The sequence below is a fragment of the Pipistrellus kuhlii genome, unplaced genomic scaffold (assembly GCF_014108245.1).
Source record: "Pipistrellus kuhlii isolate mPipKuh1 unplaced genomic scaffold, mPipKuh1.p scaffold_m20_p_3, whole genome shotgun sequence".
Classification (NCBI taxonomy): Eukaryota; Metazoa; Chordata; class Mammalia; order Chiroptera; family Vespertilionidae; genus Pipistrellus; species Pipistrellus kuhlii.
In genome coordinates, this window is record NW_023425529.1 from 163,361,447 (window position 1) to 163,373,561 (window position 12,115).

Here is a 12,115-nt window from a genome sequence, read left to right on the forward strand (position 1 = left end):
CCATGTATATACATATGCTAATTTTAGGTTATTTTAACTTAGAATCAATAATTTTTTTATTTTTTATTTAAAATCATTACTTAATTACAATTAATATTCAACATTATATTAGTCTCAGGTAAACAACATAGTGGTTAGACATTACTATAACTTAGAAAGTGATCCCCCCATAAGTCTAGTAACCACCTGGCACCATACATAGTTATTACAATATTATTGATTATAATCCCTATGTTGTACTTTACATCACCATGACTGTTTTATAACTGTTAATGTGTACTTTAAATATATATACTAGAGGCCCGGTATAGTGCACTGGTGGTGTCCCTTGGCCTGGCCTATGATTATTGAGCTGAAACCGGCTCCCTGACATCCCCTGAGGGGTCCTGGATTGTGAGATGGTGCAGGCCAGACTGAGGGACCCCACCAGTGCACATCAGGGCCAAGAAGGGACACGAGAGGTTGGCCAGCCAGGGAGGGATCGTGGGAGGGCTCCAGGGCGTGTCTGGCCCATCTCACCCAGTCCTGATCTGCCAGACCACAGCAGCAAGCTAACTTACCAATGGAGCATCTGCCCCTGGTAGTCAGTGCAGGTCATAGTGACTGGTTGACCAATCGACTGTCTGCCTCCTGGTGGTCAGTGCACATCATAGCAAGTGGTTGAGTAGCCTTACCATATCATTAGCATATTATGCTTTGATTGGTTGAATACCCAACCAGACACTTATATATTAGGCTTTTATTATATAGGGTTTTATTTACTTCAGAGAGTGAGAGGGAGAGATAAAAACATCAATGATGAGAATCATCGACCATCTGCCTCTTGCACTCCCCCTGCTGGGAACCCAGGCACATGCCCTGACCAACAATCGAACTGTGACCTCCTGATTCATAGGTCAATGCTCAACCACTGAGGCACACTGGCCAGGTACAAATGTCTTTTCTTAATGTCACTGTTTCTGCTATCCACCCACTGACCTCCCAATTACTAAATCTCAAAATGCTGGCATCATCTTTGAGTCCTTCCTTGATTCAGCTGCTTGGATTTTACTGTCCTGTTTAACACTGTCATTTCCCTCAGCCAGGCTGCAATTACCGGTTACTTCCCTCCTAGCTTCTTCACCCCTCTGCTCTCCCCATTCTCTCTCCACTCAGTCACCCAAACACACATCTCCTACTACCTTGATTCACCTACATGCTGACATGCCCTAGTGCTTCCTAAGTCACTTCTCTGACCCTGGTACCACCTGCACAGACAGTCATGGACTCTATGTTGGTCAGTTGGTCAAGAACATGGAGCTAATACTTTCTGAGCCTTTGTCATGTGACAGTCCTGTGAGGTCAGATTTATTACCTCTCTCTTATCAAAGCAGGAACTCCGTTCAGAGCAGTAAAGTGACATGTTGGTAGAAACACTGGGATTTTAATACCACTTTCTGGTTTATGCAGTACAGGGCCTAAGTTTAAATCCTTCACCCATGTGTCTAGGACCTGTGCCTTGGGGGCCTCAGCTCCCTGGCAAGGTTCTTCCCCCATGGTCAGGTGACTTCTAAACCCTCTTCAGCTCTGTGTGAGACCTTCTTCCCTGTAGCCCCTCACTGATTCCCTTCTCTGTGCTTTGATCATGCTGTTCTTTGTGTTGGGCACCAAGCCCTTTCCTGCTCTAAGTTCCATATCCATCCACCAAAACTCAACACAAAGAACTTCTCTTATTACTTCTTTTCCATCCTTTGACTTCTGACTGGACTTAAACATTTAAGATGGTTATATAAGGTGGCCCTTCAAACTGGTTAGTTCATCTTAAGCATTCCCATAGTTCCTTTAACATCACCCTTCCCAATTCAATGCCTGCTTCCTCCAGCTAGAATGTAAGTTCCCTGAGAGCAGACAGTGGCTTGTTTTGTTTATAAGTGTTGACACGCATCTACCTCAGTGCTTGGCACATAGAGGTACACAATAAAATTTATTGAAGAAGTAACCCAATGCCTCATTTGCTCTCACAGACTCTAGGTGACTTGCAGGAAATGGCCACATCAGTGTTATCCACGCATCCCCAGCAGCATGGAGCTCTGCATTGTGCTCAGAGTTAGAAACTCTTACATTTTTGTGGAGTGAACTAAACAGAGGCCTTACTTATCTTCCCTCATGTTGGTCAGACACTGAGGGTGTCGGAGCCAACCCTCATGTTACTAGAATGACTTCCCTGCCTCCCCTAAGGTTTTATGGTGCTGTGTGGAGCCATTTGAAGCCTCTCCCATCTCTTTGCTTTCAGGCCCCTTTAAGAGCTCCTGCAAGTGAGGAATAGTCAGAGCAGAGATGATCAGCTGTGCCTCTCTGTCAAGACCCCATTATTTTGGCAACTGACTAAATCTGACATTTTACATCTAATTCTCTTTTTTCTTATTTCAAAACCACGATTTCTTCAGTGTCACCATACTTTCACCACCCGCCTCCTTTGAAAACGTCATGACTATCCTTTGGTTCTCTAAGTTTCTAAGCACCCTTCTCTGTTCACAGCAGCTCTGGGATTTCTCTCTCTCACTCTGCAGAGCCATGCCTTCTGCTCCTGCCTGCAGTTCATGGGACTCTTTGGAGATGGTTTTGGGGAAGCGTGTGCCATGCTACTGAGCAGAGCTGCTGGGATCCTTGGCCCTCCCCCCCGCCCCGGCCCATTTGGCACTCTGCAGTCTCCTCTCATGGCATATCCCTCCTGCTGTCAATACTGGTAGAGGATCACTTAGGTGAAGGTTGAGGAATGGACATAGTAAAACATACTATGAGTTGCCCTGAGAGAGTGATAAAGGGCATTTGGTGAGGTATGACAACTTTCTCAAGCTAATGAGCCATTTGGCATTTCCCCAAACAGAGCCCCAGCTCGTCCCCAGGAGGGCACATTCAGGATTGATCTTCCCTTTGTCCCTGGTGTCACCTCCCTGTCTCTCCCCTTGTGACACTGCGTGAGGTCAGCTTCCTTCGGAAGGAGGATTTGACTCCTTTTGTAGTGAAGACTAGGACTCAATCCCCCTGCCCCATATCCCAGTTAGAACGTTACCAGCCTGCAGAAAGTACCCACTGCATTGGGCAGAATGGGACGCCCAACACAGAGGACAAATCTGACTTTGAGCAGCCTGCTTGTTTAATGTATCCTCGGGCAGCAATAGGAAGTAGTCAACAATACCGTATATGGCAACACTTTCATTGAAAACTTTCCTCTAGCCAAAACCGGTTTGGTTCAGTGGATAGAGTGTCAGCCTACAGACTGAAAGGTCCCAGGTTCGATTCCAGTCAAGGGCATGTACCTGGGTTTCAGGCACATCCCCAGTAGGGAGTGTTCAGGAGGCAGCTAGTTGATGTTTCTCCTTCATCGACGTTTCTAGCTCTCTATCCCTCTCCCTTCCTCTCTGTAAAAAATCAATAAAATATATATTTTTAAAAAAAGAAAAGAAAACCTCCCTCTACTTTCTGTAAGGAGACAAGACAATCCCTGTGTGAATTTCTAACCTATAAGCATGGCTGCCTGTGTTCCAGTTGGGCACCCTTTCTTTTCATGTACCCAGCATCACTGGGCAGCTTGAGATCCTCAGGGCCCAGGGATCTTGACCAGATCCAACTGTGGACCCGGAAGCCCTGGGTAGGCCTGCTCTGAGACCTCCAGAGTAAGGGACTGTGCCTCTTGGCCTCTCCCAGGCGTCTCCACCTTCCCCACGGTTCAGGAGCATAACCTTGGTGGCCACATGTCAGGAGTAGGGCACTAGAATGTAACCCAATCCTTGCGACCAGTTGTAAACAAGGGTTATTTAAGTAGCTTCACCAAGTATCACACTACCTACCAGTAGCATTATCTTCTCTCCGCTGGTGTGAATCTCTGAGCAGCCATATAAGGAAACAATAGGAGAGTGATGATAGCAGTTAACCTCTCTTGAACTCCTGGTATATGGCAGGCACTAGGGGATATGCCTATACACCCAGCCTGCCTGCTCCTTCAGCAGTCCTGTGTAGTAGATATCCATATTCCCATGCTGCAGAGGAGGAAACAGAGGCTTAGAGAGATGACTAAGTAATTTGTCCAAGTCACACACCTAGTGAACGGCAAGGCTAGGATTTCAACGAAAGCCAGTCTAACTCTCAAAAGCGTGTTTTCGCCCAGCAGTGCAACTTATAAAGATAGTGGAAACACCAAATCCTGGGTGGGCTGTTAGTTCTCGGGTATAAGGAGATGCTTAGACTTCAGGGGTTCTGATATCTGATGTTAGCCCCGTTACCCTAAAGGTTGCTGCACACAATGCATGCTTTCATCCCATCTCGCCTCCTTCATTTATAAAGTGGGCATGTACAGAACCCATATTCATTGTCTTGGCTGGCGTGGCTTACTTAGTTGGTTGGAGCATTATCCCATATACCAAAAGGTGGTGGGTTCAAGTCCTGGTCAGGGAGATCCCCTGAAACTGATGGATGTGTCTTTCTCATCGATGTTTTTTTCTCTCTCCAATATTCTCTCTAAAAATCAATAAAAATATTTAAAAAATATATTCAAAACAAGCATCACTGCAGCTGCCATGTCCATTGTTCTCTAGGAAGTCTGCTTGTTCCTGGGCAGGTTGGAAGTGCTTCACTTCTTCTAATATCTGCATCCCCCCAAAGACCCTAAATACTATAATGATGGAAAACTTAGTAACCCCTGACTAGAGATATTGTTCAATCCGAATTTTGTTTTGCTTGCAGAGAACAGCAAATCTGTTCATTGGAAACTGGGAGCCGATAAGGAAGTCTGGGTGTGGGTGATGGGCGAACACCATCTAGACAAACCCTACAATGTGCTCTGTAATGAAGTCGTTGCCGAGAGCACCCAGCCCAGAGCACAGCAGGAAGCAGAAGAGCTCAGGTATGCAATCTGCAAACCCATGAGAGCCTCGTGCTCACAGGATCGGGTGGGAGAGTGGGGTTGGATTTCAAGGGTCACAAAAGAGACTTAGATCCCTCTGGAGAGTCTCTTTAGACTCCTGGTGATTCCTGTCCTTCCCATTGAACTAACGGTTTCCTTTTCCCACTTGTTGTTCACTTTGACGTGGATGTGGTTTTCCCAATGATCACTGCTTTCCCTGGAATCGTGCTAAAGCAACACAGGCCGGTACAGCTGGACATCAGGAATATAAGTGACCGTTCAAGCTTCTGGCCCTGTGGGCAGCGGATAAGCAGGCCTGTTAGGTGCTCCCCCCCTGCTGGGCACTGGGAATTCACAGATTAACATGGAGCTTCAGTCTGGCAGGAGAATCAGGCAGCTCCCTGCAGCCAATACAGACTGTGATATGTGCTACAATCAAGTTCTAAACAGAGCATTGACGGAGCCTGTGGTTCTCTAGGCAATGTTGAGTTCTGAGTATCTGGGGTACACATAGGCCTATAGTAGGAGATGGGGGCCATGCTCTAACGTGCCTCCAAGGCTAGGTTTAGGAGTTCGGACCAAATTCTGTGGACAGGGAAGAGGTACTCTGAATAAGGAAGTGACAGGATCAATGAGAGGTGATAGGGTAGGAGCAGTGAGTGGGGGATGGGTCCCCTCTGTATTCTGGTCGGGTGTCCTCTGTGAAGCCTGCTGTTCCTAGAGTGTTGACAGTCCTATCTGAGCTGGTGAAACAGAAACACACACATGGCCTTCAGTTCAGATCCTCAGGGCTGGTGATGCTGCCCTCCACCTCTGTACCTTAGAACTACACACGGACATACAGAACTAAAGAAATTACCCTCTGCTGATCACAGGAAGGTGGTATGCCCCGGCAGATGGGCAGACCTGGGTTTAAATCCTGGCTATCTGCTATGTGGCCTTGGATAAATTATATTATTATATTATTTTGAGCTATTATAAAAAGTAAAGGTGCCCAGTTGGCTAGGCTCAGTGGTTGAACCAGGAGGTCATGGTTCGATGCCCAGTCAGGGCACATGACTGAGTTGTGGTCTTGATCCCCTGTAGGGAGCATGTAGGAGGCAGCCATTTGATGATTCTCTGCCATCACGGATGTTTTTATCTCTCTCGTCCTCTCCTTTCCTCTAAAATCAATATATATATATATATATATATATATATATATATATATATATATATATTTATATTGTTTTGTTTTGTTTTTAAAGCAAAGGTAATGGGCCTTCCTCACAGGATTGTTCTGAGGATTAAGTTAATCTTTTTACAATACCAAGCCAAGAGCACAGCAGATTATAAGCATGCAGTCAATGGTATCTGTTCCTGGTTTTCACATCATCTGAATGTGGGCATCTGCTTTGGAAAAGCTGTCCCTGTTCAAGAATGTCTTTGATAATTCCACATTTGTTTCTCTTCAGCAAAACTCAGTCCACAGATTTCACCAACAGCTTGACCACGAAATCACACTACTGTGATCTGCAAACACCAGGTACCTGGGAGTCTCCGAGCATCTGTAAGAAAGCGTCAGGACAGGAGGAATCGGACCCAGGCTCGAGACCAGCACCGACCCTTAAAGAAGAGAAAACCCTGGTGAGTCTTTCCTGTCTGTAAATGTGCAGAATTTCATCCCTGGGGAGACAAAGGGATTGGGACCACTGAGACAAATGAGCTGGCAACACATTCTTAAATTGGCTTTTTTTTTTTTAAGAGGGGGAGCCCTCTTACTAGTAACTTGAAGGCCTTACTGTTCATTTCAGTTGGGGGATTTGGTTCACCTCTTCTTCATGGGACTGAAGGTGTGAAAAGAAAGAAGTCTAGGAACAAAATGTTATATGTTAATCTACTCTCAGGGTTTATTTTCCCCTGTTTTATGTCTTCTAATCAGGGGTCCGCAGCTTTTGCTGGGAAGGGCCAGATAGCAAAGGGTGTGGGCACTAGGGTCTTTGTCTCAGCTGAATGGGCTTGGCGGTTCCAGAAAAACCTTATCTACCAGGCGGGCAGAGAGCCGGGGTCAGCCCGCAGGCTGCAGTTTGCTGGCCCCCCTCCCATAACGCCGGCCCACTTGTGATCCACATTGCGTTCTCTTGAGTCTCCCCTTTTTGTTGAGGACAAACATCTGCACCTCTTTGGTTTCATAGGTTCTGCCTGTGGTTGTGGGGAACAGCTGTTTCCTCAACACAACAGAATTTTATACTCAGAACTGGTAGGGCTTCTCTCCTGCATCAGGTGTTTCAGAAGCTCAAACATAATTTGCTGCTTGGAGGATGGTCTGGAAGAACAAGGATACTATATTTTCAAGTACCTCCTGCTGCTAGGAATTTCATTACATTGAGAATTAGCAGGGGATTTGCATGTTGATTTCTACTCTGGTCCTCAGCTCTACCACACAAGTTACATATCTCAACCTCTCTGAGGCCATGGGAAAAGGGTTCAATTATCTGTCTTGGCTTATCCCATGGCCAGCACACTGCTGAATGTCTCCTTTCATTCTCAGCACAGGTATGAGCTAGGGCAGTGGTCTGCAAACTCATTAGTCAACAGAGCCAAATGTCAATAGTACAACGATTGAAATTTCTTTTGAGAACCAAATTTTTTAAACTTAAACTTCTTCTAACACCACTTCTTCAAAATAGACTCGCTCGGGCCAAAGAGTCGCACGTGGCTTAGTAGGGGGGTTTGTGTCTGTCCTTTTTACAGGTGAGGAAGCTGTGGTTAGGTGTGCTTACTATGTCATCTGCCCAAGGCCTTCTAGCTAGTAAAAGACCGAACTGGAATTCAAAACTAGGTCTGCTCCATCGCCTTATTCACCTGAGGAACGTGAAGAAGCTTTACAGAGGGCTGTCCATACGAGGCTCCAAATATTTAGGGCCAGAGAATCCTAAAATGTTGCTCATGCCCCAGGGTCAAACCTGAGTACTTTCAGGGACGCACCAGGTTTTCCTAGGCCTGCTCTGCCCTCAACACCTTTAATACCGAAGGGTCTCCAGCCGCCAGCCCCCTTCCCACCTCCCCTAAAGTGAAGAACAATAGCGACAACAAAACACCTCCTTCCAGAGCATTAAGTATGCACGCTTCTCCTTGGATTACAACACTTTCCTGGAAAACAAACTTCACTAGGAAAACAAAAAGATTAAAATACAAATTAGATATCACGGTTCCTCTTCTTTCCCCATGCCATAAATATCAGGACAGTGGCACTTCTTTAGATGCTTGCCAAACTCTCCTATGGAAAGAGATTGGGGGGGGGGGAGAGGGGGGGGCGGGGGGGCGAGGACATCTGTGGGTACAGGCGTGTGGGAAAAGCGAGTAGAAGTTTTTTCTGTTCCTGCCTTTCATCTTTACTTGCGTCAGAGAAAATGCTTCAAGGTCTTAGAAAAAAAATGTATAGACAGTGAGACGGCCTAAATGGACTGATTTACTCACTCATTTTAAAAGTGCCCATTATGTGTGTGGGAGGCAGTGAGATGACCACTTAGGAGTGAAAGCAGGGTCCCTGCTGCCGTGAGCTCTGTGGAGGAGGAAGCAGGGGAGACTGCAGGCAGCACCTCATTTCAGATGGCTCCTGCTCCAGGGAAAGGACGTGTTTCCATGGGCCCCATTGCGCTAGAACGGGAGCAGTGCAGGGACTGCAGGGCAGCTTTGCAGGGGACAAGCCGCTGGAGATGGCAAGACAGGATGACTGCGGCCGGCGGGTCCAGCGAAGGGACAGTGTGACAGGGTGTGTGCAGCTGGGGGAGCAGGGGGTTCTGACTGGATGTAGATGGGAAGGAGGAGAGGTTGTTGTGATTGAGTGAGAGGGTGGGGTGGGCAAGGCCAGGCAGGAGAGGGTCTTGGGGACAAGTTAAGTGTTTTGACCCTTTTTAATTTATTTTTATTTTTTTTTTATTTTTTTTTTATCAAGAACAATTGGAAATTGTCAGTGATTGTGGAGCGAGGGCTTGACCTGATCAGATTTCTATTTTGAAAGGGACTTAGCTGTCACTCAGCCAGGTTCTGAGACGTGTAGGTTGGGAAGCAGATGCCACTCTCAGGCAAAAAAAAACAAAAAAAAAAAAAAAAGTCTGATGAGGAGTTAATAAGGACCAGAGAAGATGACAGGCTGGGCGATGCATTGTGTGAGCAGACACCCTGCCTCCAACCCCGGGAGGGAGCTGGGGTAAGCACTGGACACTCAAGGCTGTGGATATCCTTAGGGACTCCAATGTGGACAGCCCTCCAAATGCAGTCAGTGCCAACCTCCACCCCCTCCTGCAAGAGAATTTGGGAGAGAACAGCAGTTCTGAGTGTGGCTGGGAGAATGGCAGAGAATGCTAATTCAGAGATAAACTCTTTTGTTTCTCTGTTATATCAAATTTGTAGGCTGGGAACTCTTTAATTGGTTGCCCGACTATCCTTGCCCTAAAGGGGACCTTGAATAAAACTGTATCTGCTCTCTTGTAGATTTTATTTCCAGAGAATCACTCACTATTTTTACAGAAATGGCCTTCAGAGTGGACCACACTGAAAAAACAGGAAATTAAAAAAATAAAACAACACAAACATCCAGGATGCAAAGCATTCAAAAAATAGTAAGACCTTGAAGATAACAGATTAAAAATCCTTGAGCAAGATTCTTCCCCTTCATATTCTCTTTAACCAAATGGAGTTGGAGGTGAAATCTTCTCACCCCTACTGTGTGCACACAGACACACACATTGCACAGGGAACACACAGGCAAAACACACACACACACACACTCTGCACACACTCCACATACTGCCACAAGGCTCTTGCACCAGCTTTTAAGTCTTTCATTTCATTATAACAACTGATAATAAAATCTGGCCACTAAAATGTACATTTTGCTTGTAAACTTGACCTTGAGACCATGGAGGTTTTCCAATATACTTTTAAGTGTTATTTTAATTCATATCATTCTGTTCCCATTAGTAGGTAGCAGTGAAGGAGCAACCCACCAAATGATTTTCAGACATACCAGTAATGAGACACTTCCACTTAGCATTCCCGTTGAGACCACAGTTTTCCTTGCAGCCTACTCAGAAACCGACAGTTCCCTAAAAGCAGATTTTGGTTTTCTGCTTTCTTAAAGGAGAGACTCAGAAACCAGAAACTAAGATCAGACCACTTCTCTGAAAGAGAAGAAAAGAATAAGCTGCCGAAACTGGTTTGGCTCATTGGATAGAGCGTCGGCTTGCGGACTGAAAGGTCCCAGGTTTGATTCCAGTCAAGGGCATGTACCTGGGTTGTGAGCACATCCCCTGTAGGGGGTGTGCAAGAGGCAGCTGGTCAATGTTTCTCTCTCATCGACGTTTCTAGCTCTCTGTATCTCTCCTTTCCTCTCTGTAAAAAATCAATAAAATAAAAAAAATAAAAAAAAAAAGAATATGCTGAATTGTCTGTTTGGACCCTTATTCATCTCCAGGTGCTCTTGCATAGCAACCAGAGTTTGGGGGTTGATCTGACTTAGACTTTCTGTAAAGGATGAAAAGCAGTATAAGAGCCCAGACCCTTAGGTGATTTAATTAGGAGTGAGTATGGCTCTAGCCGGTTTGGCTCAATGGATAGAGCATCAGAGCTTTGCAGTCAAGGGTCCTGGGTTTGATTCTGGTCAAGGCCACATGCCCAGGTTGCAGGCTCAATCCCTATTAGGGGGACATGCAGAAGGCAGCCGATCAATGATTCTCTCTCATCATTTATGTTCCTTTCTCTCTCTCTCCCTCTTCCTTCTCTGAAATCAATAAAATAAGTATGAAACCCTGGTGAGTAGGCAAGGTGGAGAAGCCTGCCCCACCCCAGAGAGATGCCCTTGCCTGGCCTGGAGGAACTAGCTTGGGGTCACCTGGCTCTCATCCATAAAAAGCCATACTGCCAACCCCGGAAAGTGAGTTAGGCTCCCACTTAGAGTCAGGAAGCCCACGGTAAGCAGGATGAGAAATGTGTTCCTGAAGTGCAAACTAGAATTTTGAGTTGAATATGAGAAAAAAGGAATAATCCCAAACCAGTAACTATTTCCCGTTTGTATGTTCCCTTCTACTATACATGCAGAACGCATGCCAATATTATTTTTTTGTGAGAGATAAAGTATTGCCTACACCAGGTAAAAAGAGATGAGGAATTCATTGTGCTCATTTTGTTAATGCAGGAGGACAGCCATAACCAGCGAGTAACACAATTACCATGTAGCTCTGTGTAACTGTAATAGAATTTTGTAATTTGTAAGATAAAAATTTACATGAGACGTATTTTTAAATCCTGGGCCTTAAAAGCCTTTTAAACTGTTGTGTTTGTATAAACAGGATGCTGCATGAAAAGCTTAACATAAATTACAGATGAGGAAAATATTTCTAGTCTTGAGAGTAGTACATTATGAAGTTGATGACACACTTCATTTTGTTGATATTTGCAGTAATTCACTTATCCAGCTCACTAGAGGTAGTGTTCCAGGAAAAACAGATGGAATCCTGAGTTAGGAGACATGGGATCCTATTGACCACTAGGAGTCAGTCATTTGATCTCTAAAAAAATGGAGGTTACCGTGGCTACATATCACTGGTTTGAATGTAAGAATGAAATGAAATCATAAACATAAAATTGTTATGTGAAGTATTATGTCTGATATAAATATTTTTTTCTATCATTGTTTATAGTTAGGTTCCTATTTTCCATTGTGTCAAAACTTCCAAAATCTACCATGTGTTTGAGACTCCTTGTCTATTCTCTTTTTTTTTCTTCTTCTTTTTTAAAATGTTTTATTGATTTTTTACAGAGAGGAAGAGAGAGGGATAGAGAGTTAGAAACATCGATAAGAGAGAAACATCAATCAGCTGCCTCTTGCACATGCCCTACTGGGTATGTGCCCGCAACCAAGGTACATCCCCTTGACCGGAATTGAACCTGGGACCCTTCAGTCTGCAGGCCAACGCTCTATCCACTGAGCCAAACCAGTCTCAGCCCTTGTCTATTCTCTTAACAGTCCTTTATTTATACCGATACTTTATATCAAATGATTTCTTTCTTTCCCTTGCTCTTCTTTTTTTTCATGGATCAGGCATCAGGGATCTCCCTAGTGAGAATGTAAGTGTGGCCTTTGAAACTCTCTTCTGTATGAAATGCTTTGCCTGAACAGCCCCTATCAGTCCTGCATTATTGCATTTTCTGGAGACATACTGCCCAGCTCTGCACTTGGCACATTGCTTT

General features: G+C 45.1%; 1 protein-coding gene across 2 annotated transcripts in view; it reads left to right on the plus strand.

Annotated features, from left to right (window-relative positions):
- Positions 1-12,115, plus strand: part of SH2D4A (SH2 domain containing 4A) — a 51,282-nt gene that overhangs the window by 9,282 nt on the left and 29,885 nt on the right. For both annotated transcript variants that reach the window (XM_036459260.2, XM_036459262.2), the window contains exons 3-4: positions 4,723-4,882; positions 6,337-6,508. In XM_036459260.2, coding sequence (XP_036315153.1) covers positions 4,723-4,882; positions 6,337-6,508 — 332 coding nt within the window. The remainder of the gene's footprint in view (positions 1-4,722; positions 4,883-6,336; positions 6,509-12,115) is intronic.